Raw genomic sequence first — 25,788 nt, 5'->3', positions numbered from 1 at the left:
GCTGGAGTGGTTAAATATCAATTTTGGTGGACATTTCGAATCGTCTTGAAACAATCATTTGTTGTTTGTGCTCACGATCAGTTGTCACCAACATAAAAAGTTCTACGACCCCTGTTCTGCGGAATACGAGCAGGAGTGGGCCATGTTTATTAATCGCTGACGTTGACAAGAGTTCCGTGAAATCTGTGTTGTCATCCACCCGCCTAATCTCGTGGAGCAGTGTTTCCGCAACCCCATAAACCCTTCAGGAGTATTGATCTTTCAGGCCTGCCATATTATATAATTAGTCTTTATTTAAGGTTTAATCAATTTGCAAATATGACACGTATTTATAGCGGTTCAACAATAGTAAGACAGTGTAATAAACTATAGCAATCAATTTATGGTTTCACTAAAGAACAGGTTACACCCGTATCGTTCCTCAAAAAGGAAATTAATTTCCCTTAATTTTATCAAAAGCGTTTCAATGATTATTTTATCTTTCTGAGTTAGATGATCTCCAAACCAGACGGTTTACGAAGCGTTCCTTTAGCCAGACCAGCCTGAGGTTGCCGAAGTTAGAAAACCTGATTTTCTAGAGCAACACATGATCGGTCATCACAGCTGTGACATCAAAATGAAAAATCTGGCATGAATATTATTTTTTTAACCTGAGAAGTATTCTTACCCTCTTCCTGTTATAACTAAACCACTGCTGCAACGGCATTTTAGGGAATCTTTATAAGTAAGACTGCTGACCTGTAATCTGCAGAGTGACAATTTATCTTGTAGGAGAGGCATCGGAAAAATAAGAAAAAAGCATTTATAGTGTTAGAATATATTTAAATGGTGCAGAGTGTTTTCTGAAATGTCAGAAAATAATCATATTTTCTCGGAAACCGCAATAATTTTAACCGCGGAGTAACTTGGAGAATTTCCATTTTAATTAGAGCGAATTAATACTTTAAATTAAATGGCGTTCTGTAAATTTCAACCGAGTATGAAAGAATTATATTTGAGATCTCGCGGTCCATTTCAAATGAGATTTGTGTCTTCAATTTGAATAATGATGATACTCCTAATTGAAATCATGAATTTAATCTGAAAAGCAATCTGCCGGGCATTTTGCTTAATTAAATTGACATTAAAATCATTTCCCCTGGCGTGGGCGCATGGCGTCTTTAGGAGAAATTCTCATTTAATAAAGACTTATCCAAGAATTATGAAGCTTGGACAGAAATTTAGTTAATAAACAATATTTTTTAAATCTTTCTCCTAACGGAAATACAAAAAATGCTTTTCTTTAAGCTTTGGTACCACTTTTAATATTGACTTGTCAAGCATGTATCCATTCATATCTTACAGTCACGTTACAATTGTCAATTCTTTTAAAACAAAGTTTACGCTTGAGGGTAATTTATTTTAAATTGCACAACTAACGAAGTTTGGCGATTGGAAAATAAAAGTACCAAATGGCAACATTTTGACGGGAATTCATTTTGAATGCCATTACTCAAAAAAAATTTTGGAAAGTATTATGAAAAACCATTCGTATATATTTATTTAGATTTAAACACCTACCTCTACCTACTTATAAACACGATGTAAATATTACGTGTCGCGTAAGTTCAGAACAGTGAAAAACTTGAATTATTAGAGCTTGTTTGGTTAAAATGGTCTTAATCCAGGCTAAAGGCCGGCTTTACCACACCAATTTTGAACCGACGTGTAAGAATCTAATTAGTAAGCTGGCTATTCGATAATTTCTAAAGAAAAGCCGTACCTAAGATCTTTTCGTTTTTGACCAAGTTGTTATGGAAAGAGCACGGCAACGTTAAAATAAAAAAAAGTTTTACGTAAATTAATTGATTTTTATTTTGAATTTTTCTATAAAAATCTAATGTTTAAAATTATCAAAAATAGTAATGGCCAAAAACGTGGTGAAAATTTTATGCAATTGAGGAACGACCGTGTATGTGAAAATATTACTGATATAAAAACTGAAAAAAATGTTCATGGAAAGATATATACATTGTGTACAGCCAAAGAGGGTTGTTTATCTGTTGTACGAACTTGAAATTTCTCATCGAATTTCTGAATATTTCCAATTCATTTAATGAAAAAAACAAAAAATAAATAAAAAATACAATAATTTCCAGAGAATAATAACAAAAACATAGCCCCTACCTTACTCCGCCTCGCAACGCCGCCCAACCGGGTGGTGACATAGTTCCCCTGTCTGTGCACTGCACAGGCAGGGACACTCTTGTGAGGTGTCACATAAAAAATAAAAAAAAATTTAACTCATTGTTCTTGACTTGTTGTTCTTAATTGACTTCTATGATAAAATTAAAAATTAACTTGTGATTGTTGATTGGTAAATTTAAATGTGACAATGTGACCTTAATTATGTACATTTCTAGATAAGTGCGTACCAAATTAAGCTGTTATAAAAAAAAAAAAACAATTATATAAAATAATTTGGTTTAATTTTGCATGCATGTTAATCATACTTTTAATATTTTTATTTCTATTTTCTTTCAAATATCTTTTTATCCGTTTTATATTTATTTTTATTTCTAACATGGTTCCTATAATAATATGCATTTTGTAATTTTTTTTTAACAGATATTATTAACAAAGTCTATTTGTTCGGTTTTTGGAACGAACAGCTACTATCCGCAAAGTCGATTTGTTCGATTTTCGGAACGAATAGCTAATATCCGAAAAGTCAATTTGTTCGGTTTTTGGAACGAACAGCAAATTATTAACAACTATCCGCAAAGTCGATTTGTTTGATTTGCGGAACGAACGTCGAACAGCCATTATCCGAAAAGTCAATTTGTTCGCTTTTCGAAATAGCTCATATGGTCTCATGGAAATCGTTGTAAGACTTTATTATCATTGTTAGAAATATAAACTAAACGGTGTTAGAAATAAAAAAAATATCCAGCTTTACATTCAAATATAGAAATTATTCACATAATAATTAAAATGGACACCTCCATGAAACCAAAGGTTCCGACCGCAATTTGAGAAAAAAATCTGAATTTTGAATAAATTATTTTTATATAAAACGACAAAAAAAGTGGGGCGGCAGTAATGTTTATAGTAAATTTGTCTAAGAAAATATGTATTTTTTTTCGTTATCAGTAATTTTAGTCCAGTGTTTAGACGAAAAAACGTGAGTTGAGCCATTTTAAAAACTTTTTATGTTTGATTTAAAAAATTGCATGTTCTTTTTTGATAGTAAAATTATCGTGCTTAATTTGTCGCCCTTCAACAGTTATTAGTTTTCAGATATGTTAATAATTATCCAATTTATTTAGATTTTTTTTAAAGTATACGATTTTACGACAGCATCTTTAAGAATTATAACGGTCAGTATGCTAGAAACCTAAAGGGTTAAATTTCACAGGGTTAATGTTCACAATTATTGTCGGTTTTCGTGTATTTTCAAAGGTCTGTCAATCCTACAATTAATACCCACAATTTTTCGTGAGTCTGCGCTAGTTATATAATCTGATAGAAGTGTCCTCTACTCCATTTGGTATTCATGTAAATAAAGTTGATTTACAATATCTTTCGATTCCTAGGCCCCAATGATTGATGGGATTTGAGGTTTTCACTGCGAAATTATTATAGTGATTTATTTTTGGGGTTCTATGCCGTGTTACCTCATTCTTCATCTGACATCATTATAGTGTCAGATTTGTTCAAGTAGATAAATGAGTATTGTTACTTTACTAAGAATATCTTAAAATTATTGGTAATCCGGTTACAAACGGTAAATCATACCGTTTCCTGCTATGGTCGATGTGAGGGGTTGGGCAGATCCCTGGCTGTGTGATCAGTGATGACAATTAGAAGAGTTTAAAAAAAATATTTTTGAACAATTAAAAATAAAACATCAAAAAGTCACCGGAGACCAAAATTGCATTAACGTTTTTTACTCTAAATAATGTCAGAAATCACTGGTTAAGTCACTGGTAAGTGTAGAAGTAGGTACGTCCCACAACATCCATTGACGAAAATTTTGGATTTTTATTTTTATGTATTTTACTAAAAGTTTATCAGTAAACCTAAAAATTCAATCGTTAAGGGCCTGAAATCCCGATTTTAACCGGATCACTAATTATTTTAAGAGATTCTTAATAAATTCGCAATATTTTTTTCAGTAATTTTACTCCATGTATGGACTTGTAGGTACATGAATATATATAAACAAATGCGTATACATATGTATATATACATATCTGTCCTGTTAATAGACACTGTAATGATGTCCAAATCGTTGGTTACAGAAGGAGATAGTACAATACGGCATAGTATCCCAAAAATTAATCTATTTAAGGCCTATGATTGTTTGTTCAAGAAAGAATGTCGATATTTGAAAAAGCCTCGATTAATTTCACCCAAAGTTTATTTTATTTCGAGTGCACTATCTGCCATCGATTTATCTCGTCGTTTTGTAATACTGCATCTGAAAATTCTCTTTATTTTTATTTTCCAGCCATTTTTTATTGCTTAGCAATCGTTTTAATTCCGTGAAGTAAGACTATATCACGAATTTTGAATTGATTTCGAAAAGTATTTAATTTATTGTTAATTATCATTTGAAGTTGGTACTTTTTTTAATACCGCATTTGTATTTGAACTGCTCCCGACCGTTTGGATCCAGTGAGACTGTGGAATCCCCATTTGAAGTATGTTGTGAGTCTGAAGGTATTGTGGAGAGGAAGGAGATATGAAGAGGAACATGAAGAATAACCTGGCTATTCAGATCTGGTCATCAAATACGGCTAAAGCAATTTCAACTAACATTTCAACTCTGAATAGAAGTCTTACGCCAGGGCGATGCTGAGAGCATCTTCTACTCTAGAACGTGCAGCAATTATACTATATTTTATGAATGTTTTTAAGTATGTTATGTGCCTTTGAGTGTGTGTATGCCTATGAGTGTGTTTAAATATGTTATATGCGTTTGATTGTATGTATGCCCATGAGTGTGTTTAAGTGTGTTATGTACCTTTGAGAGTGTGTGTGATGAGTGTGTTTAAGTATGTTATGTACCTTTGAGAATGAGGGTGCCTATGAGTGTGTTTAAGTATGTTATCTGCCTTTGAGTGTGTGTATACCTATAAGTGTGTTTAAGTATGTTGTGTGCCTTTGAGTGTGCGTATGCCTATGAGTGTGTTTAAGTATGTTATGTACCTTGGAGAGTGTGTGTGCCTATGAGTGTGTTTAAGTATGTTATCTGCCTTTGAGTGTGTGTATACCTATAAGTGTGTTTAAGTATGTTGTGTGCCTTTGATTGTGTGTATGCCTATGAGTGTGTTTAAATATGTTATGTGCCTTTGAGTGTGTGTATGCCTATGATATAGTTGACTGTGGATATCTGTCTATGTATTTTATGCCGTTATATGGTTGTCACTTGCTTTGGCATAGTGAAGAATAATAAAAAATTAAAGAATTTCTAAAACTTAGTTGCGCGCGTTGGGATTTGAACCCATGACCTACGGATAGTCAATAAAGAGTCTTACCCCTCGACTATGAAGGCATAAATGAATATTTTTTCTCTAAAATAAATATGAGAAAAATACCATTTAATCTATCAAATCTATCAGCTTTTCAAACTGAACAAAATAACACCCCACTCTATGCAATTGCACATTTCCCAGCGTGCAGATGGGATACAAAATATTATCAATATGTAATGTACATCTGTGGGTCACATTTGTGGAAAATTCAATTACTTTTCTGAGCAATATCCTGTTTGAATCGATTTATTGCAGGTTGCATTTACTGGCAAACACCAACAATCGGATTTGTACTAAATTTTTCATTAGGACGGAAGTTTATTTTTTTTCACTTTCTGAGTTAATGGTAATAATATTTTCCTTCAGGGCCTATATCATCTTTGGGAATGATGCGTGGAGGGTTTTTCTAAGGAGGGGAGGGAGAGGATGTTCTGGAAAGGAAAAGGTATGAGGAATGGTTTGAAATCTAGAGATTAGCGTGTACAGGAGAGACTTGTAAATATATATCTCCCACTGCTGTTAACACTGCTGCACTATCTAACGCTTCCATCGGCGCCCTATAATGGCGATATGCTATAACTCTAAAAAGCTATTTTTGAGATAAATGACTTTTCTCCTTTTTTGGACATTTTGTTACTTTCCTCGCAAACAAAAAAAAGTAGTAACAATTCAAAAAATTGTGAAAGGTTTGATTAAATCAAGGGTCAACCTTTCATTTAAAGTTTTGTTACAGAACTTAATATATTTAGAATTTTTTTAAAAATTAAATTTTTATTTAATTTAATTTAGTTTTATTTATTTATTTGGGTTTTAAGCCCAGCCGGGCTTTTGATTTTTTTTTTTTTAACTTTATTTTTTTTCATTTCTTTACACATATTATACATATTAATAGATAATATAAATCATAATATATAATACCAAATAGTTTACAAAAGAAATGAAAACCCACTAAGGCACTGACTGCCTGAGTGTGGGTAATATAAAACGATTACTATATTTCAAGTACCTATAATCAAGAATTCACAATATGTTTTACACAAATTCATGGTGTTTTTTTTTTTTAATTTTTAAGTAATTCTCTAGTTAGGTAAGTTTTTAGATTCTCACGGCCAAAAGCATTTTTGTTGAAAAACCGGCCATTACTTTGGATTTGCTCCTGAGGTCTTGGGAACACCCAAAACTTATAGATCACGCCTGATTATGGAGGCAATTGAAATCTACAAAAATCCATTTAATAACAACATAGACGACGGAGCTAAGCTCAACAGCTCTTGGTATCCGGTAATTGACGGCTACACCAAAGCTAAACGCAAATAACATGTCTAAGTATACTCCAATACCATATAATAATACAATATAAAACCATTGCATTTATACCTTGATACTGGGTACATCTATTCTAACCGCTGTCAATCGGTTTTCTAATTCTAGAATTCACCACAAGATGTCGCCACTTCCGTTGGAATTTCGCACTTGGACGGGCCCAGGCCACAAACAAATAAGCACAAACTCGACAGCCAAAATTTACACATCTTCGGATCTACCGGATCTGCCCTGATGATGGACACTGCAACGCTGTCCGAAACGTCGGCTAAAGAAGGAGTTAGCGCAACACGGCATTACACCCCAAAAACAAACAACAAAAATAATTCTCTAGTTATTACTACTGTCATTTATCTAAAAACTTGCTTAGTGGAGATAGAGCATATTGACACACTACGCGATGGGCACATGGCATATGTGAAGCCAAAACGCTGTAACTCAAACATCCTATCTTCCCGCACGGAAACGGAGTTGTAACAGCAAAACAGCGTATTTGTGGAGTTGTCCTAGCAGAATGCTGTATTTTAAATTGCAATGTTCTGTCATTGCGGAAGTGTTCTTTATACAGATATTACGGTATGCCATCGTCAATTCCTTGGATAAGCACAATAAAAAATAAGTTCGTTTGATGTAACGCGACGAATGCAATTGATTGAGAGCTGTAAAGTCAAAATGCTGTACCTGTAAATACGACGTATTGCCATAACACGGGCGCACGGAAGAGGACTAGCAAAATCTCATAATATTTGAAAACTAAATGTTAATCCTATTTTAAATGTTCTCACCTTATTTAATTAATTTCAAACATAACATTTACAATTTTGCCCTTGCTTGTAACTTATACATTTTACCGCATAATCAAGGTATTTTACTTTACATCTATAAAAAAACACAGGCTGTTTGTCAAGTACCGATTTAGGTTAGGTTAGGTTAGATTAGGTTAGCACCTATCACAAATGTTCGGTTCAATTATATACAGCACCGTTTAGCAAATCATCTGAAGTGGTTATTATTGTAAATGATTGTAGCTGTTGGAAATATTGTGATTTTATGACTCTATTATGTCAGTTACACAGCTTAGTTCACATGAAACTTTATTTCTATGATAAACGCTCTCTCTCCCAAAGTTTGGGAACATTGTCGTAAAGACACCACTCTAATAAATATGAATGTCCAACTGCGTGAAGATATTTTTGTACCAAAGAAAACGGTAGCGTAAGAACTATTTATTTTCGTGGATAAATAAGCATCTTTAAAATATAATCTTTCTCAGGACAACGAAAAGGTAGTCATGAACTACAATCAAATTATTCGTCCTATTTTCCACAGTTTGTGGTGTCTATGGTGTTTGGGTCCGCATTTTTTTACAATAATGGCTGACATTAGTAATTTTTGATACTGTTGTAATATTTCAACGGAGTGGGATAGAATAATTAGAACGTTCAATCAATTCAATATAATATATTATTTCTTCAATAGTTGCAAAATTACTTTGTGGCGTCATTTTGATTATATGAAAATGAAATAGGTAAGTTTTTAAATTTTCACGGCCAAAAGCATTTTTTTGTTTGTTTATTGCAGTTCCCTTGTACTGTAATACTTACAGGCTCGTAGTGGATTGAAGCTGGCGGCACGGTATCGCTTCCAAGTAAATAAGCACAAACTCGACTGCGCCAGTGAAGAATTAGAAGAAGAGGACGATAATTACTAGCGCAAAGTATCCTTTTTAATATAACAAAATGTTTTTATCCCACACGCTTTTTCCCCCAAATGCTTTTTTCTCACCGCAGGTAGATGTACAGACCACCGAAGCGAAAAGGATGCAGCCAAATTATGAAAAAATGAAATATTTACATTCAGTAATTCACAAAGGTAAAACAGCGTAAAAAGTTCAGAACTTATTGTTTTTCTTTTTCTTGTCACTTGTATGAGGTTTTTTATCCAGTTAAGAATTTTTCCTCATAAAACTCATTAATGTAATATAAAATCAGTCAAGTAAATACAACCATCAGATGGTAATAGTAATAAGGCCAAATGAGCCGCAGTACTAGTCAGCTAGAAACATGAAGGGTATTGTTATAAGCCCTAGCTAGTTAGAGGATTACGAAAGAATCCATAAAATCAAAAAAAAAAAACCAACAATTACACATCTTCGGATCTACCGGATCTGCCCTGATGATGGACACTGCAATGCTGTCCGAAACGTCGGCTAAAGAAGGATTTAGCGCAACACGGCATAACACCCCAAAAACAAACAACAGAAAATGAAATACTTTGTTTGCACCACTTTCAATTAATAATAATCAACATGTTTCAAAGCCAATGTTAATGTCAGGAGGATATTGAAAATTACCGAATTTAAAATAGACATACATTAAAATATTATATTACCATGTTCATGAAATTGAAATATTATATTACAATTTTCAAATAATTAAAATATAATTTAAAATTAAACAATAACTTTGTAAAAATCACTTATAGTTACATATATAAGTGATGTTTACAAAGTTATTGTTTAATTTTAAATTATAATGTCACATCACAAAGTAACCGCTTCATATGAAGAAAAAATTAAAATATAATATATGATTTAAGATTTTCACGGCCAAAAGTATTTTTGTTATTTGTTTTTGGGGTATTATGCCGTGTTGCGCTAACTCCTTCTTTAGCCAACGTTTCGGACAGCATTGCAGTGTCCATCATCAGGGCGATGATGGACACTGATGATGGACACTGCAATGCTGTCCGAAACGTTGGCTAAAGAAAGAGTTAGCGCAACACGGCATAATACCCCAAAAACAAATAACAAAAAAATATATATATAATATAACTATTTTCATATAATTAATAGATTATATTACAATTTTCAAATATTTAAAATATAAAATTACCATTTTTATCTAATAAAAATATTAAATTACCATTTTTTATCGCTATACATTCTACACGACATTTGATGTTGTTCCAACCGTTCGGCAAGTATTATAAATGGTAAATTTTCTAAAAAAGTGTTGTTTATTGTTTTGAACATAGCTAACTAACTAACCATATAGCCGTTTACCCGCAGGGGTAGGCAGAAAGGATGGAGCACCAAACAACTCGATCTTGGCACACACTCCTTGCTTCATACACATTCATAAATCGTCTCATACATAGCTTTCTGTTATTCTGTCTCTTGACGTGGTCCGACTGAAGTGTTTGGTACATATCTTCCTAGTGCGTCCCCGACTTTTTTTAAAATTCACATTCGCGTCACATATTCTCCTTAAACTCATTTGTTCATTCGTTTCACATGCTCAATCATCTAGGCGACCCTATCTTAATCTTATTAACGCTTATATCAGCCTTGCTAATTTACTTACTTGCGAATCGCCAAATTTCTCATAAGATACGCCACAGGGATTTATCTATTTTACAACATTAAGTCTACGTTCATCCTTTCTGTTAGTTTCATGCCTCACTACCATACATCAGGGTAGGTACCAGCACTCCATCGTGGACTTCTTTCTTCGCTTCTTTAGACAATAATTGTTTGTGTGTTTATAAAATAGAGACACATTTTCTGTTACCTCATGCAGTCATCTATCCCCCCGGATTCACGTTAAAACATCCGGCCTTTAAACATATTAATAAGGAACCTTGTTGGCAGTAAATTAATTTAAAATAAACACAGTTTATAGTTTCGTAAACCAGCAGAATTGCGTTCAAATACAGGGTGCTCTAGTGGCAAGGTTTTCAGATATTACTCGAGTGTAAAATTGGGGCCACAGAGCGCTAAGGGTCGGAATATAAGCATTCCTAAATAAAGCGAGACATCTTTTACAGCGAAACAACCCTTAGGCTTCTTGTTGTTTGTCCACTCATAAGCCTCTAAGGCGTATTACGAATGTTGTTCGCATAATTAAAAAGGATTTATTCATTTCGTGTGAAAGGATAAAACTGTCTTACTTTGCAGGTATGTATATGCGTAAAGACGAGAATCAGGGCGCATTGCAAAAGTGTAAAATAAAGATTTACCGGGTTTTAATGGCTGTGGTGGGCGTGATTGATTATAATGGGTCTGTGGTTTGGAGCCCGCTATAGGTAAAATCTACTCTCATATTGGAGAATCTTAACTTCTCAGGCTAATTTGTTCGGTTTAGTTTGTTTCGGTAGAGTCAATTTGATCGATTTTCGGAACAGCTCGTATGGTCTCACAAAAATCGTTGTGTCGTCCTTAATGTTGTGATACAAAAAATGTTAAAGGTGTTAGAAAGAGAAAACACCAAGCTTTATATTTAAATATAGAATTTAACGACAAAATAATTAAATGCACACCTCTATGAAACCAAAGTTTCGACCGCAATTTGAGAAAAAATTGGGAAATTATGCAAATTTTAATTAATTATTTTAATATGAAACGACAAAAAAACGAGGTGGCAGTAATGTTCATAATACAATTCTCTAATAAAACATGAATTTTTAAAATCGTTATTTTAAGGTCAATTTTAGATGATAACTTTAAAATGAGTCATTTTTAAAACCTTTTATTTAAAAAATTATATCTTTATTTCCAATAATAAAATTTGAAAGTGTATTTTATCACCTCTCAAAAACAGTTTTTAGTTTCTGGAAACGTTCAGAATATACAATTAATTTGAGTTTTATAGATAAGCGGAAATACATCAAAATACTCCGTCGTTCTGACAGCATCTTTTAGAAATATCAATATGCCAAGGGCCTGAACGATTAAGAAGAAATTGAACATTTGACATCCGGATTACAGGTCGAGAACTTTGCCCCTCGACCACGGAGGTAAGATAATATGATAAATATATTGAAAAGAGGTTATGAAAATATTAGCATTTATATTAGGAACAATTAAAATCGTCACAAAACATAAAACTATTTTTTATTTATTTTATTTATTTTATTTATTTTATTTATTTTATTTATTTTATTTATTTTATTTATTTATTTTATTTATTATATTTATTATATTAGTACATTTTTTGTTTATTTGTTACAATATATGATCACTATTTCAGGACCCCTCTTCCATAGAAGCATTAGCTTGTGGCTGGAAGAGGAGTGTACATTGTTTTATTACAATAAGTAAGTAATTAAAAATTAAATGATTTTAAACTTATTTGAAGTGAGTTATTCTTAAGATTAATTCAATTGGAAACATTTGTAAATATCCTTAGTTAGAAACCTACTAGAACATAACTCCATAGTTTGGTCGCCCTTCTATGAAATTTATGTTCATAATGTAGATAGAAATCAATGCAAATTTCTACGCTTCGTATATTTTTAAACTCAATATTCCTTTAGAGCAGATAAATGATCTGTTGTTAATGCTTATTTTTAATATGCCAACTTGTCTGAAAACAGACGAAAATTAAACGACCTAAAATTTTCATTAAATTTTGTTAAACTTTATCTATTGTTGTAAGCTTCAGCATTTAATAAATCTACATGTATCTATATGAACAACTAGACAAATAATAACACTTTATAAATATACATCTCATTCCATTTGTTGCGTACCAATCGATTGTTACTCGACGAATGGACTGTAGTTTTTTACGAGAAAATAAGATCGAACAATCGTGTTTATCACGATAATGAGTTCGTGTTTTACAAAAAAATATATTATCAAACCTATCAATTTATTCGTTGAGGTCGTGCAATCCAGTTTTTAACGATTACGAATAATTTGAAGAGAAGTGTATTTTCATTGTAATTTTTCATAAAAAGATGTAAAAGCCCTTTAGGCGTTAATTCCTGATTTAACTGTCTTACTTTAATTAACTCTTGACAGGCCAAGATGCCAAACAAAACAAGTGGGTCTTCCGACGACCCCATGATTTTTCTGTTTTATGGGCTTTTAAACGATAGAAATTCCAATTATTCAGTCAATTATAAATGGTAAATTATGTATTTTCGCAGGAATACGTAAAATACTAAACGATGCTTTCTTTCCACAGTTTAAGTAATTTTCACTACATACCATTTCATATCAAGTTTTCCGTACCCCCAGTTAACACTATAAGCTCATATGACTGAATGAACTTCTGGACAAAACGAATTACCCAACATCTAAGTATTAAGTAGCCTTCTAGTTCTGTTATCCTCCCCTATATTATTCATAAGGGTTGAAACCTAACTACATCAACTTCAGCAAATTACGAAATAACCCACTACTGTTCTAAATATTGGTTAAGACGGGACAATACCCTAAAATAAAGTCGGAATCATAACGACGTAAGTGAAGAAGTCATGCACAAAAATATGCGACGCACAGCCCTTGGGTATTGGACAGACCTACGGTTGAATTTGCCTTAACAAATCTCTAAAATAGAGTAGGAATCTTAACCCTTTCAGCCCCAGTGTTAATTCAAATTAACATGAACTTTCTGAAATTTTTTACCGTAACTGTAGCGATTTAGAAAAGTCATGTTTTTGTTTTCTTATAGCTTGTAGTCTTTTCTGTGGCGTCTATTTATTCCGCTCGGTTGAAATCCCTATTCCCGCCACAACAACGATAAATAATTTGACATTTGCCGATTGTGAGTTTCATAGAATTTCTGCCGTCATTGATTACTTAATTTAAGGTGAGATATGAGATAATAACATCAGTTTAATTTACTGTTCACAGTCATTTGCAAGAATATTGTAAATGAATTTCAACGTTTATTCAAATAAACACTGGTAGTGACGGACATATTTTAGACTAGTACGGTTTACCTTACTATTTAAAAAATACCCTCCGACGCCCAATGTTATTCAAATTAACATATAATAATTTCTAAAAAAAAAAATACAGTGTGTGGCAAGCCTACCCACGACGGAAGTGAAACTTTAAGTATTCTTCTCTCTCTCTTTTCATTTCATATTATTATTATTCAGAATGCTGTAAATTATAGTTTTAAAAAGCATAAATTTATTTATAGGCGTGTTGTTAACAAATAAACGTTTAACTAGATTCCTAATATTGACATATTTATAAGTAGCATGCGATAAAAAAAATGAAAAGTTATGAAAATATGGGATTCGAACCCGGGTCCTGCATAACGAGTGTCGAACGCTCTGCCTCTAGACCGCGAGGAGAGGTATCTCGCACGACGAGAACCGCGTATACAACGTGTACTCCTCAATCGACTTGTCCCGCGCAAATTTTCGTTTTCAAACACGGCAAATGAATAATATCACATAACAAAATTCAAAATTCAAAATTCAAAAAAATATTTATTGCACAAAAAGAGTACAAAGGGTATAACTTATAGGTTACATCCTATTTCTTCCAGCTTTTTATTTTTTTTTTATTTTTTTTATAGTGAATACCTCACAAGAGTCCCAACTGCTCCCGTCTGGAGCCAGTGAGACTATGGCATCCCCAATTGGAGGATGTTGTGAGGCTGAAGGTAAGTGGGGAAGGGAAAGAGGAAGGTGGGGAAGTACCTGGCTATTCAGATCTAGTCACTAAACACGGCTAAAGCCATTTGGAGCGACGTTTCAATTCTGAATGGTGGTCTTACACCAGGGCGATACTGGTAGTATCTTCCACTCTGGAATTCCACTTTGGCTTACCAAACAAATACACATTATATCACATAACCCAACAATTACATGTTAACAAATAAATAAAAATAAATAACAGTAAATAAAAAATTTAAAAACAGGTATTTATTCATGTAAGGTATTCATTCAAGGTGTAGTGACATTTGTTTAAAAGAAATGTTTTTAGTGTTGATTTAAATTTAAGTGTGTCGGTTATTTGTTTGATGCTACGTGGAAGGTTGTTATATATTTTAATGGCCATGTAGTGTGGTCCTTTTTGAAAAATAGTTTTGGTTGCTTTTGGGATTAAAAGGTTTTCTGTGAACCTTGTAGCGTGTTTATGTGTTGAGTTTTTTTGTGGGAATTTTTCTGGAGATGATCGTACTAACAGGCATAATTCCATTATATATATGTCCGTCACTGTCAGAAGTTTAAGATTTTTAAAAATTGGTCTACATGAATCCCGGTGATTAGAGTTTGAAATTTTTCGTAGGCACCTCTTTGGATGATAAAAACATCTTTGGCGTTTACCGAGTTTCCCCAAAAAACTATTCCGTATTTTATCATTGAGTATACGTATCCATAGTATGCGGTGATTACTGACTCGATGTTTAAGATATTTTTCAGGGTGCCTAGAACAAAAGAAAAGCTACTGGTTTTTGCAACAACTTTAGATACATGTTCTTTCTAGTTTATATTTGCATCTAGTTGTATTCCCAGCAGTGAACAAGTTTGAGAAGGTTCGATATGATTGTTATTAAAGTTAACATTTATGTTTATAGGTGTAGCTTGTACTGGACAAAATTTTAGAAGTTCAGTTTTGTTTGTGTTAAGTGACAGATTTTGTGATAACAGCCAGTTTGCTATTGATTGAAAAAAAAAAAAAAATAGACCCTATATAAAACGTTAACGTCTCGTTAACGCTTTATATAGGGTCGAATCGAAGATATATCGGCAGTGTGAAGTCATATCTGTCGTTTTACAAAATATTTCCGTATATTCGTTTTAACAGTCTCATACCCGTATGGAGTCTGAATTTGAAAAATATTTCTAAATTTTGAAAAACTCACTTACGGCTGTGTTTTTTACTAAAAAAAACTTGTCACGCACGTCTGCGAGGGTAATTAGTCGCGTTATCGGCCTTGATTAGTAATTTTAATGATTCAACATAAAAATAATTAATCAAAATACCGAGCGACTCTACCGGCTCGATTTGTAAGCTATATTTCGACCAAAATATCATATAGGTACCGACCGTTACTTCTATCCAATTACTCGAGTGAACACCTGCCGGTCTTGAGTCTCACTAAATGGATTTAGACATTTCGGGAGACTCTCGGTTAAAATTAACAAATTTATGTAATTTTTTACTTCATTATTACAAATCATGTAGATATCTTCTTATGTGTATGCCTGACAAAGTCGCAGCACGAGAGCATTTTATCATTTTTCCTCGTATTAAAAAAATCACAAAAAGAAAAAAAAAAAATTTAAAGCGGGGATCGAACCTCGGTTCTTCACGACGACAGTCGGGCGCTCTGCCTCTAGACCGCGAAGCTGAGTTTGGAGAGTGACCTAAACTAGGTATATAATATTAGCTAGGCTCCTATAGCGAAATGATCACGGTTTTTCGTGACGGTCATGAGTCGGTTTTACTCCGGTCCTCGAAAATGCATAACGCGCGTAAAGAAGTTTCACTTCAAAAACAAAATTGTATACTAAAATTTTTGAAATAATGAGGTATTATCAAGCATTACATATTTTATATATGTGGAAACAATAATGCGGGTGTAAAAGGGTTAACGACGTAAGTGAAGAAGTCGTGTAAAAAAATATTCGGTGCGCGGCTCGGCATAATGGATGAAGCTATTATCGAATTTGGCCTAGCAGGCCTAGAAAATTTCCGTGGGGTTTATTTTTATTATTTTTGATGAATGCATTAGTAAAATCATATTTTTTTCTAGAGGGATACCTCAGGAAGTTTCTGATTCACCGTCTAAAAAATATAATCGGGCGCCTACCGCAGATTTCATAGTGGAAAAACGTCTTATAAAATTTTCTTTTATTAATCTTAAATATAAATAACTTACATCCGTGGTTGTTGATCAAAATATATATATTATCGTGACGAATTCGTCGGAATTAATTAAAATATTAGTGTCTGTTGTCGCCTTAATGGCAGCCTCTCATTACTAAGCTAGTAGCGACCTATTAATTAAATGGACCCGTTCATCCAGTCTTAGAATAATTTATTGTAAGGGATTTTAGTGCATGTGGCATCGCAATGCTTTTATGTGAATATGGTTTCGTGCAACCCGACAGTGGCAAAGTTTCACGAGCGAATTTATTGAATTTGCCAGGGATATAACGTATGTTAGCAGTGTTAGCACATTCGTGCCGATTCTATGGCAAACTCAAACAGTTATATAATTGCATTAACTGAAAGACATACATTGCTTACTCTGTATAGATTTCAGTAAATTTAATGTTAACCTATGCAACATAAGCTCTAATTCCGAATATCTACCGCGATGCTTGAAGATTATAGAAGTTTTGCGGTGTTTCGCCTTTCACTAATAAGGTAAGATATAAATTATATTGATGTGTCGAAGGTGCTGAGTTGACGGTAGTTGACTGGCTGCCGCCTCAGCGTTTTGATGCGTCAAAAATGATAACGCCAATTAAACGAAGAGCATCTTTTTATCTAATTTTTGATTTTTTTATTAAAGCGACTATTTAAAAATTTTACACACAAAATATGATATAAAATATATGTACAGTAAATTTTATTTCTTAGTCCTCACTAGGGCACCTGTGCTGTGGAGAACTAAAGTTATTAATTTCTGTTTTATTGTGTTATGTTTTTTTCAGAGATTTTTAATTAATCTCTTTCAGCCAGATTTTTATTCTTGATTTGTAATCATTCAAACATTCGTATCGTCGTAAAATAAATGTAATTTCTTTGTCCGAATGTGGTTTTATGACCTGTAATATTTCTCATGTCATTGTGATTTGACCTTGTTTGATAAATACGCGGTATTGTAGAGGATTCAGTATTTTTGAATAGTTTCAATAATATATTTTTAGCATATATTTGCTGTACATTTCTACATCAAAACTATTGAAAATTTCGAAAGCGTTCTTACGGGTACTTTAAGTATGGTCTTTATGATTCCTTTTTGAATTGTGTTCAGGGTATATACTTAGATACAGCATATCCCCATCCCATAATTCCATTTTCAATACGAGAATGACATAAAGCGTAATAGATTTTTGTCACATCCTTTATGTTTACCACATTTCTTAGATTTTTAAAGAAATACATAAGTTTTGTAAGTTTTTCCGTGATACCTTTGATATGTAGGTACCATCTAACATTTTCATCAATCCGAGAAATTTTGTTCTTTGTGATTTTTCTATTATTAAGTATTGACATCTCAATTTAACGGAGCGGGTGATGTATTTTGTATACTCATTTTTCGATGTATTTCGATGACTTTATATAACTTTTTAAAAATGTGTTGAATAGTCACTGTGTCGAGTTAGCATGGAACCTAAAAAAATTATAATTAATTACAGATTTATATTTCAATATAGGCATTTAAAAAACATCAGCTAAATTATCATAAGAGTTACCAATTGTGTGTAATCTATTTATAACGGAAACCTGAAACCCTATCATAATTGTCACAATAATACACACCTTGATTTAACGATAGGAATATGAAAGTGAATCAATATTAACATATCAGGGCTATCCAACTGATAATTCACAATATTAACATATCAGGGCTATCCAATTGATAATTCACAATACTAAAATATCCGGGCTATCCAACTGATACTTCACAATATTAACAGATCAGGGCTGTCCAACTGATAATTGACAATATTAACATATCAGGGCTATCCAACTGATAATTCACAATATTCGTATAAATTATATTCAAATCGAAACAAAAAAAAATGTTATTGAGCTTCATCAATTTCAATGATTGTAATAAAATCATAATCTTTTGATAAGAAATTCTAACTTGAAAAATTAATACACCTCAAAAATTTGTGTTGGACTCTTTCAATGTTGGCGATAATCGAAGGTTATTGATAGTAATGTTGGCGATAATCGAAGGTTATAGATCTTTGATGGGCGGACATAACAGTATAACTGCATTTTTGACCATTTAACGATTTATATTAGAAAATGTGTCTTGTGTATGCCGGCATCAATGGTATTAACAGTATAGTTACACCAGTACTCAAAACATATTATGTTTAATGTTTTTTAATGTTCAAAAGACACATTTTCTCATATAAATCGTTAAATGGTAAAAAATCCAGTTATACTGTTATGTCCGCCCATCAAAGAGATAATAATGTTTTATTTTTATTTTTTATTAACTCCACACAGGAGGTCCTGAAGAAAATAATTTCCCTCAGGGCCTATGTCAACTTTGGGGATGCTGTGTGGAGGGACTTTTTGTGGAGAGGAAGGAGTGAACATGGGTCTTGAAGAGTCCCATGTTGTAGGAGGGAGGAAACACAGAGGCCGGCAGTTCGTTCCACAGCCGAGCTGTTGAACTTAAGAACGAATCGTAGAAGCGACTCGTTCTCATGTGACAAATGTCAACCGTGTACAAATGTTGGGCGCGCGTTTGGCGTGTATCCCGACTACGCACCGGTGCCGAAGGGATCAATGACGCTAGTTCCTCAGAGCATGTTGGCGATAATCCAAGGCTATAGATAATAACGTAGATTATTATCAGAAAGTGGACCATATATAAGTTACTCACCATTTTTCTTGTAAAAGATGACCTCAAGCTTCAGCTCTTGTTTGTCCTGCAGAGAGGTGTCGATCTGCACCTTGTGCTCGTCCATCGTGTCCGAGCCGTACAGGAACTTGCAGGCGCACCCCTTCTGCATGATCTGCGCGCGGCTGAAACCGGTCAGCTCGCAGAACCCGTCCGAACAGTACACGATGGGGTACACTGTCGGCACTTGCGCGTTGCCCAGCACGAAGTTGCTATCTGAAAACAACAAAATATACAAATTAGCTTATGTCGTACAGTTTTTTCTCATCAGATTTTCAGTTGCACATTTAAAAAATATCACAATTGTTCATTTTAGTGCGTTTTTAACCCATCGGAATACTAATTTTTATTTGTGACATCTGTGCATACTTGAGAAGGATAATTACTGTGCAGTATTGCATCTCATATTTTCCCAAATTAAACAATTTTTACGTGAATTATCTAAGTATGTGGGAAAAGTTTTAGTCGCTCCAACGGGGCGTGCAATATACCGATGCGAAAAAGTGCAGCCCCCCAATCCTGGCGGCAGGTTGACGATGGGTTAAACACTTTTGTAAAGTGAATTAGACTTGGAGGTTCCCATCTTACTTATCATTTACTCGGTCCCTACAAGACTCGACAGCTAAACTGTTATGATGCAGGGCTAGATTCCTTTTGTTTTAATATTTTATTCATTAATTTGTTCTGCACCATCACATTTATCCCCGCCGATTCTCTAACCTAGTTAGGAACTGGGCGATTGTCACTGGTATTGGTTTTGGTTAAATTTTGCGTATGGTCGCCGAGAGCGACATCTGAACCGGGCGGAAAAAAAACCACTTCTTGTCTGGACAGTCAACGTGTGGGTTCGTGCAGTGGCGGCGTAGGGTAGATTAGCACCCGGGGCGGTTTTGTATTGAGCACCCCTACTTAAAATAAAACACCGAATACTAAACATGCTTACGAGACTTTATTTTACTGAAATATTCGATGACATTATCAACATTTATTTTCCTGTCTCTTTCAATTGATAAAATCGAAAGATTGGTTAGTCGCGCTTGGCTCATTGTGGATCTTAAATAAGATTTTATTAATTTTAACTTTGAAAAGCTTCTTTCACATGAAGCCACCGAAACACAGATTGTCAAAAAAATCTTAGAACTAACTAACTAACAATCACGCCGTTTCCCCGCAGGGGTAGGCAGAGAGGACGGACCGCCAAACAACTCGGTCTTGGCACACACTCCTTGCCTCATTCACATTCATATATCGTCTCATACATACTCTTCTATTGTTCTGACTCTTGACATGGCCCGACTCAAGTATCTGATTCACTTGGTCGTGCCATGTCTTCCTCGGGCGTCCCCGACTTCTGCTACCATTCACATTTGCATCGTATATTCTCCTTACACTCCTTTCTTCGCTCATTCGCTCTACATGCCCAAACCATCTAAGCGTCCCTTTCTTGATCTTACTAGACACAGCGCTAAACTTGGAACTGACTCAGAATAGCCCCATTTTACAATGAATCTGAGGAGCTCCAATGTAGTCCATTGAACTGCTTCGTGGGCAGTCTTTATAGGGAGATTTTGTGCGCATTATGTAGGCGTCAGACTCAGCTATAAAATATAAAAAATGATCGCACGCCAAATATCGCTCTCCATACAATTCCATGAGACCTGTCACACCTAGCGCTTTTATTCGCAGATGAACCATAGACAGTACACATCTTACGCCGTAACCGCTCCTGAGGTGATATATGAAAAGTTATGCACCCCCCACTCCGCGGTGAACAGGGGACGGAGCTGCCTAAACGGGCGGATGACAGCTGTCAATTCAGTACAAACAAATGGAACTTCGTGGCAGCTCTCTAATTCATCTGACTCCTTCCCCTACCATAGGAAGAAATATTTTATAGCGTTGCGGTTCAAAAGATATCTGCTTGCACTTTTATAGCTGTGTGTGACGCAGGTCTTATTTGGCTGCACAAGTGTGTTGTCGTTGTCACCCCTTGGTCCTTGGTACCCGGGGCGGACCGCCCCCCCCCGCCCCCCCTTTACGCCGCCACTGGGTTCGTGGACTGTACAGATGATGGTCGCAGTGCTTTTCGTTTTTGAATAATTAATTGTACGGAATGTAATTCCATTTTTTGTCGCCGATGAGTGCGAGTTTTGCTTACGGGCACGGCGGGAAACGTTTTGCGACCGAAAATTAACCATTCCCAAAGTGGGTAATAGTGATTTCGCTGGACGGAAGTTGTTACGGACGAACCATGCGACCGGCGTTATTCGATTGAACGGAATCCGTAAAGTAACGGTCAATCCTGCGTAGGATTGGATCATACGCAATTAATATTTCGTGCCACGCATGGCTGTCAAGCGGGAACCTCGTTCTTCTTGATTTTTGGAGTTTGAATCCCGACATCGCACGTGTTCGGCGGGCCGAGAAAGAGCCCCTTTGTATGGGTTGCAGCATCCCCAGGAACGGCTACGCGCTTATAGATAGGGGTTTAGGGATGCGGCCGGGAGAAGTATATCCACTTTTCCAGAAGACGGATCACGCTTCTACGGAGTTACGTCAGCCGCCGAATGGGTGTGCGGGACGTTCCGTCGCTTCTCCCATCAAGAAAAGCAGTGTTGGGCATTAGAAAACGCGATGTTCGGCTCCCGTAGTTTAGATACAGATAGCTAAAAACTGGTTGGTCTTTGGGGTAAGTCAAAATTATATAATTCTGTTGATCTGTTGAGCTAGGGCTCATCAGCAAAATGTCCAAAAGGTTTCCAATACATGTAATATCAATCCATGCACCGCCTTTTATTTATGTACATTGAGATACCATCCTAAAAAAACTATCATGATACTGACACACGACCTGGTTGCGAACTTTCACCCCTGAGTTTATTTGTGCATAAACATTCTAGAAATTTGATACTACCTAGATTGGCGCGTTCTAATTGAACAAAGTTTATGTAACAAAATATGTGTATAACTAATAGTGAAGTATGGTAGAGAACATACTCCTCTGTTTAATGATCTTCTGAGACCAGAACCTACTTAACAAAACGCCATCTACGGGTAACCTAATAGAAACATCTAGTGCCATATATGGGTGAGCTCTTACACTTTAATATCAAGGATATTACTTATTTAAGAAATACATCAATATAATAGTGGGTATATCAACTATTTTAGAAGTAACAGAGCTTGTCTTAATGCAGCTTCATTGATACTAGATATGTCGATATACGAATTGATTCTGTTAAGCAGCAAGATTGCTCTTACCACTGGCATGACCAATGGGGTGTTAGTCCTCAAGTTGGGAGATAGAACAGTGAATACTGTCGGTGACGGAGATAAACATCGGGAACATAAAAATGAATGCTTTCAATGATGGCTGAGTTTTAAAACCATCCGCAGATCATTCTAAAGAAGGAAAGGCAATGTAGATGAATAGGTAGATGATTCATTTCGAGTATATCCTAAAGAAAGTTAGTAGGATAAAGCCACGGATACTAACTGTACTTCCTCATGAAGAGAAATAACCTCGAGGAAGTCTATATTGGTAACCAACAATTTTTTAAACACAAATTATAAATAACAAAAACTTACGCTTTATAAATTAAACCGAACCCATTCGACTTCGACTAGTTTCAAACAAACGTTTAATTTTTCATCTAATTTTATGTTAATTTCTTTTTATAAATTAGGCCAGGAATCGCCTAAGCTTACAAATCTAATACAAAATCATATCGTCAACATCAACACGAAAAACCGATTGGTTTCATTTGCCCATATGCAGAATCAACGTTTCACAATTTTTTTAATTTCATAATGTATACATTCTTAGCAAATACCTTCAAACGAAGTTACGCGTACGATCATAAATTAATACATGGGGAATATCTCATATCCCTATCCTATATTCCTCTTCCTTTCCCCTTTAGCTACATATGAGTTGTAATATATAGTTAAACTTTAAGTAAATTTATCAGAACGATCTTTTTTGACTAAACTTTATGCAAACTCAAATGTATATTTAATTATTGAAGACAATATTAGCGATTCCTAAACAAAAATCTGAAACAGAAAAATTAGAAAAGGATGCGGAGACATCTAGAACTTGAACCCAGGACCCTTGTCTTGCAGGGACACCGCTCTACCAACTGAGCTAATGGCAGCTTATCTTCTTCGGTCATATTTAACTGTATCATACTTCAAATAAGAACTACCAACATTGTCTTTATTTTTCTCACCGCACATTTTTATTGGCAACTATCTTTATGTATGATCGCAAGATTCAACCCGAACTAAATGGAATCTAGACAGTGTCTTTAGATAAATGTATCTTATTTTAATTTTAATGTGCGGCATCTATTGACTTTTTTCCAAGTCTAAGACGAATATAGATGTGACCGGATCTTTTTCTGATTTTTCTGTTTCAGATTTTCGTTTAGGAATCGCTAATATTGTCTTCAATCACAGACATAGGAATTAATAGACGAGAAGCTAATGGCGAGGGGTAAAATCAACTGTTGAAGAACGAAGGGAGTAAGGCTGACTGTGATTCGTCAATAAATCAATCTGACAGTAAATAGGCATCTCGCATTATAATATCACCATTTAGTTCTTAAAAGTAAAATCTGCTTTTGAATGAATAGACATTTCTACATGGGAGCGCAAATTACTCGCCACGTTATGAACTAATTTGCGAAGTCCAAATTCGGCAAAGTAAGGCAGCTTCTATTTTCAGAGTCGTAGTTAGTTTCAGAGTATTTAGTTAAGACACTTTTACAAATGTCTCATAATTTACTTACCCCAGTAAACAACGATGAGCACACTTGAGAATCGCTACATTGTGATGTGATAGTATATGTTTCTAAAACTGATCCATATAATACGGTGTGAATAAGCTTAAAATAAAGTAAAATAATGCTTACTTATGGAATGTAATACGACAATTGGGTTTATTCTCTTTTTCACATCTATTTTTACAAGTTTTCATATCACAAGTCAACATTTTGCCGTTTTATTTCGTAAAATGAACCGATGATGCCTCGACCATAGTTCGCACAAGAATGATGACGTCACGTTTTCAAATTTCATTTGAGGCCATATGCGAGCCCAGCCGGCTCAATGGAACCGGTATGGGGAGTGGGGATAATACGCTTTTAATCACTTAGGGCAGGTCTACTAATATTCATATGTCTATGTCTTCAATAATTAAATTTCAATAAACAATTTGAGGTTTTAATCGTTCAAAAAATAAGTATAAATAAATATTCTTGTGTTTTATACCTAAGCTGTTTGTATCTTACAAATACGTTAAATAGTTCAATATGTTCAGTTTTCATTCGGAATAGAAACGTTGCTTGCAACGGCTTTAGCCGTGTTTGGTAACCAGACCCGAATAACCTGTTCGTGTCCTTCCTCCCCATTTCATACAATCCCCCAGTTGGAAGTGCCACGGTCTCCCTGGCTCCATACGACTGTAATCAGATGGGCGGTACTCGCACAAAAATTGAAACCGCTAAATAATATATCCTCGGCATTATCAGCACGTGTACGTGAAAGTACCTTGCCAAACTTTCTGACGTTTATCCAGGAAAGCTAATTAAATTACGTAATTATTAGGCGCGTGGATTCCGTGACCTTTTCATGCCAATTAACCTGTAGCGCCTAATTTCATGGCTCCTACCCTCGCCTAAAAACATTTTCAGCATCTCGCTGTTTGCCGGCAGTTTATTTGGATAATGCCTGTCATTTTGTATCGTTGGAATTATTGTTTTCTTTCCAGTGGCATTGTGGCAATCGTTATACTTGTTGAACATTGATAGAGACAAGAAACATTGAGAAGGAACAGAGAAGTGACAAAATAAACTTAAGATATGTCTAAATATATTTCTACTATTAATAATAGGTAAACTACTAGAACTCAATTTAAGGCGAAGCTTAATGCTAAATTACTATTTTGATTAATCTTTATAAAGAATTGCTTAACATTATGAATACAAAAAATATGCGATTAGATAAATTGAAGGTTTTCCTATCGTTTTGCTTGAGTAGAATACAAATAAAAAAATACTCAATTAAAATAATAAATGTAAACTACTAAAAAATTTTTTTTTTTCAATAGAAATGTATGAACGCATAAAGGAAACAAATTAAAAAATACATTATTAAAGCTAAGATTATCTGTGACAGTTTTACTTGATTAACTTTTTTGCTTTTTTATTAAATTATTTATAAAATAAATAAAACCAGTTTTATACTTGAAATCGAACGTTTCTAGACTCCGTTTGTCAAGCGATTTTAATGCCTATTACCTACAATATAAGGTATACCAAAAATATACACATTTTTGGCTTGTAGCTTCCTCTTAAGTTCAATTCTTCCATATGGAACGCACATTAAAATGTTCATGTACAAGATATTGAAAGAATATAAAATAAATCTTTTAAAAAAAGATTTATTGTAGTGCAAAAATTTTGGGACTAAATATTATGCCAACTTAAATATATCACAAAAAAAATATAAAAACCATTGATACTGGGGCAGTCCAATTTTGTATAAAATGAAAGAAAAAAACTGATGTTTTTACTATTTCTGTTTAATAA

The 25,788-nt window shown here is 34.3% G+C and overlaps 1 protein-coding gene across 1 annotated transcript in view; it reads right to left on the bottom strand.

Annotated features, from left to right (window-relative positions):
* Positions 1–25,788, bottom strand: part of Elk (Eag-like K[+] channel) — a 622,750-nt gene that overhangs the window by 166,521 nt on the left and 430,441 nt on the right. The window contains exon 3 of the mRNA XM_089634754.1: positions 19,178–19,411. Coding sequence (XP_089490880.1) covers positions 19,178–19,411 — 234 coding nt within the window. The remainder of the gene's footprint in view (positions 1–19,177; positions 19,412–25,788) is intronic.

This window comes from Hesperophylax consimilis, chromosome 8 (genome assembly GCF_061612785.1).
Source record: "Hesperophylax consimilis isolate HC1 chromosome 8, BYU_Hcon_1.0, whole genome shotgun sequence".
NCBI lineage: Eukaryota > Metazoa > Arthropoda > Insecta > Trichoptera > Limnephilidae > Hesperophylax > Hesperophylax consimilis.
Note: the sequence above shows the minus strand (reverse complement) of the source record. Positions and strands in the feature narration are given on the sequence as shown.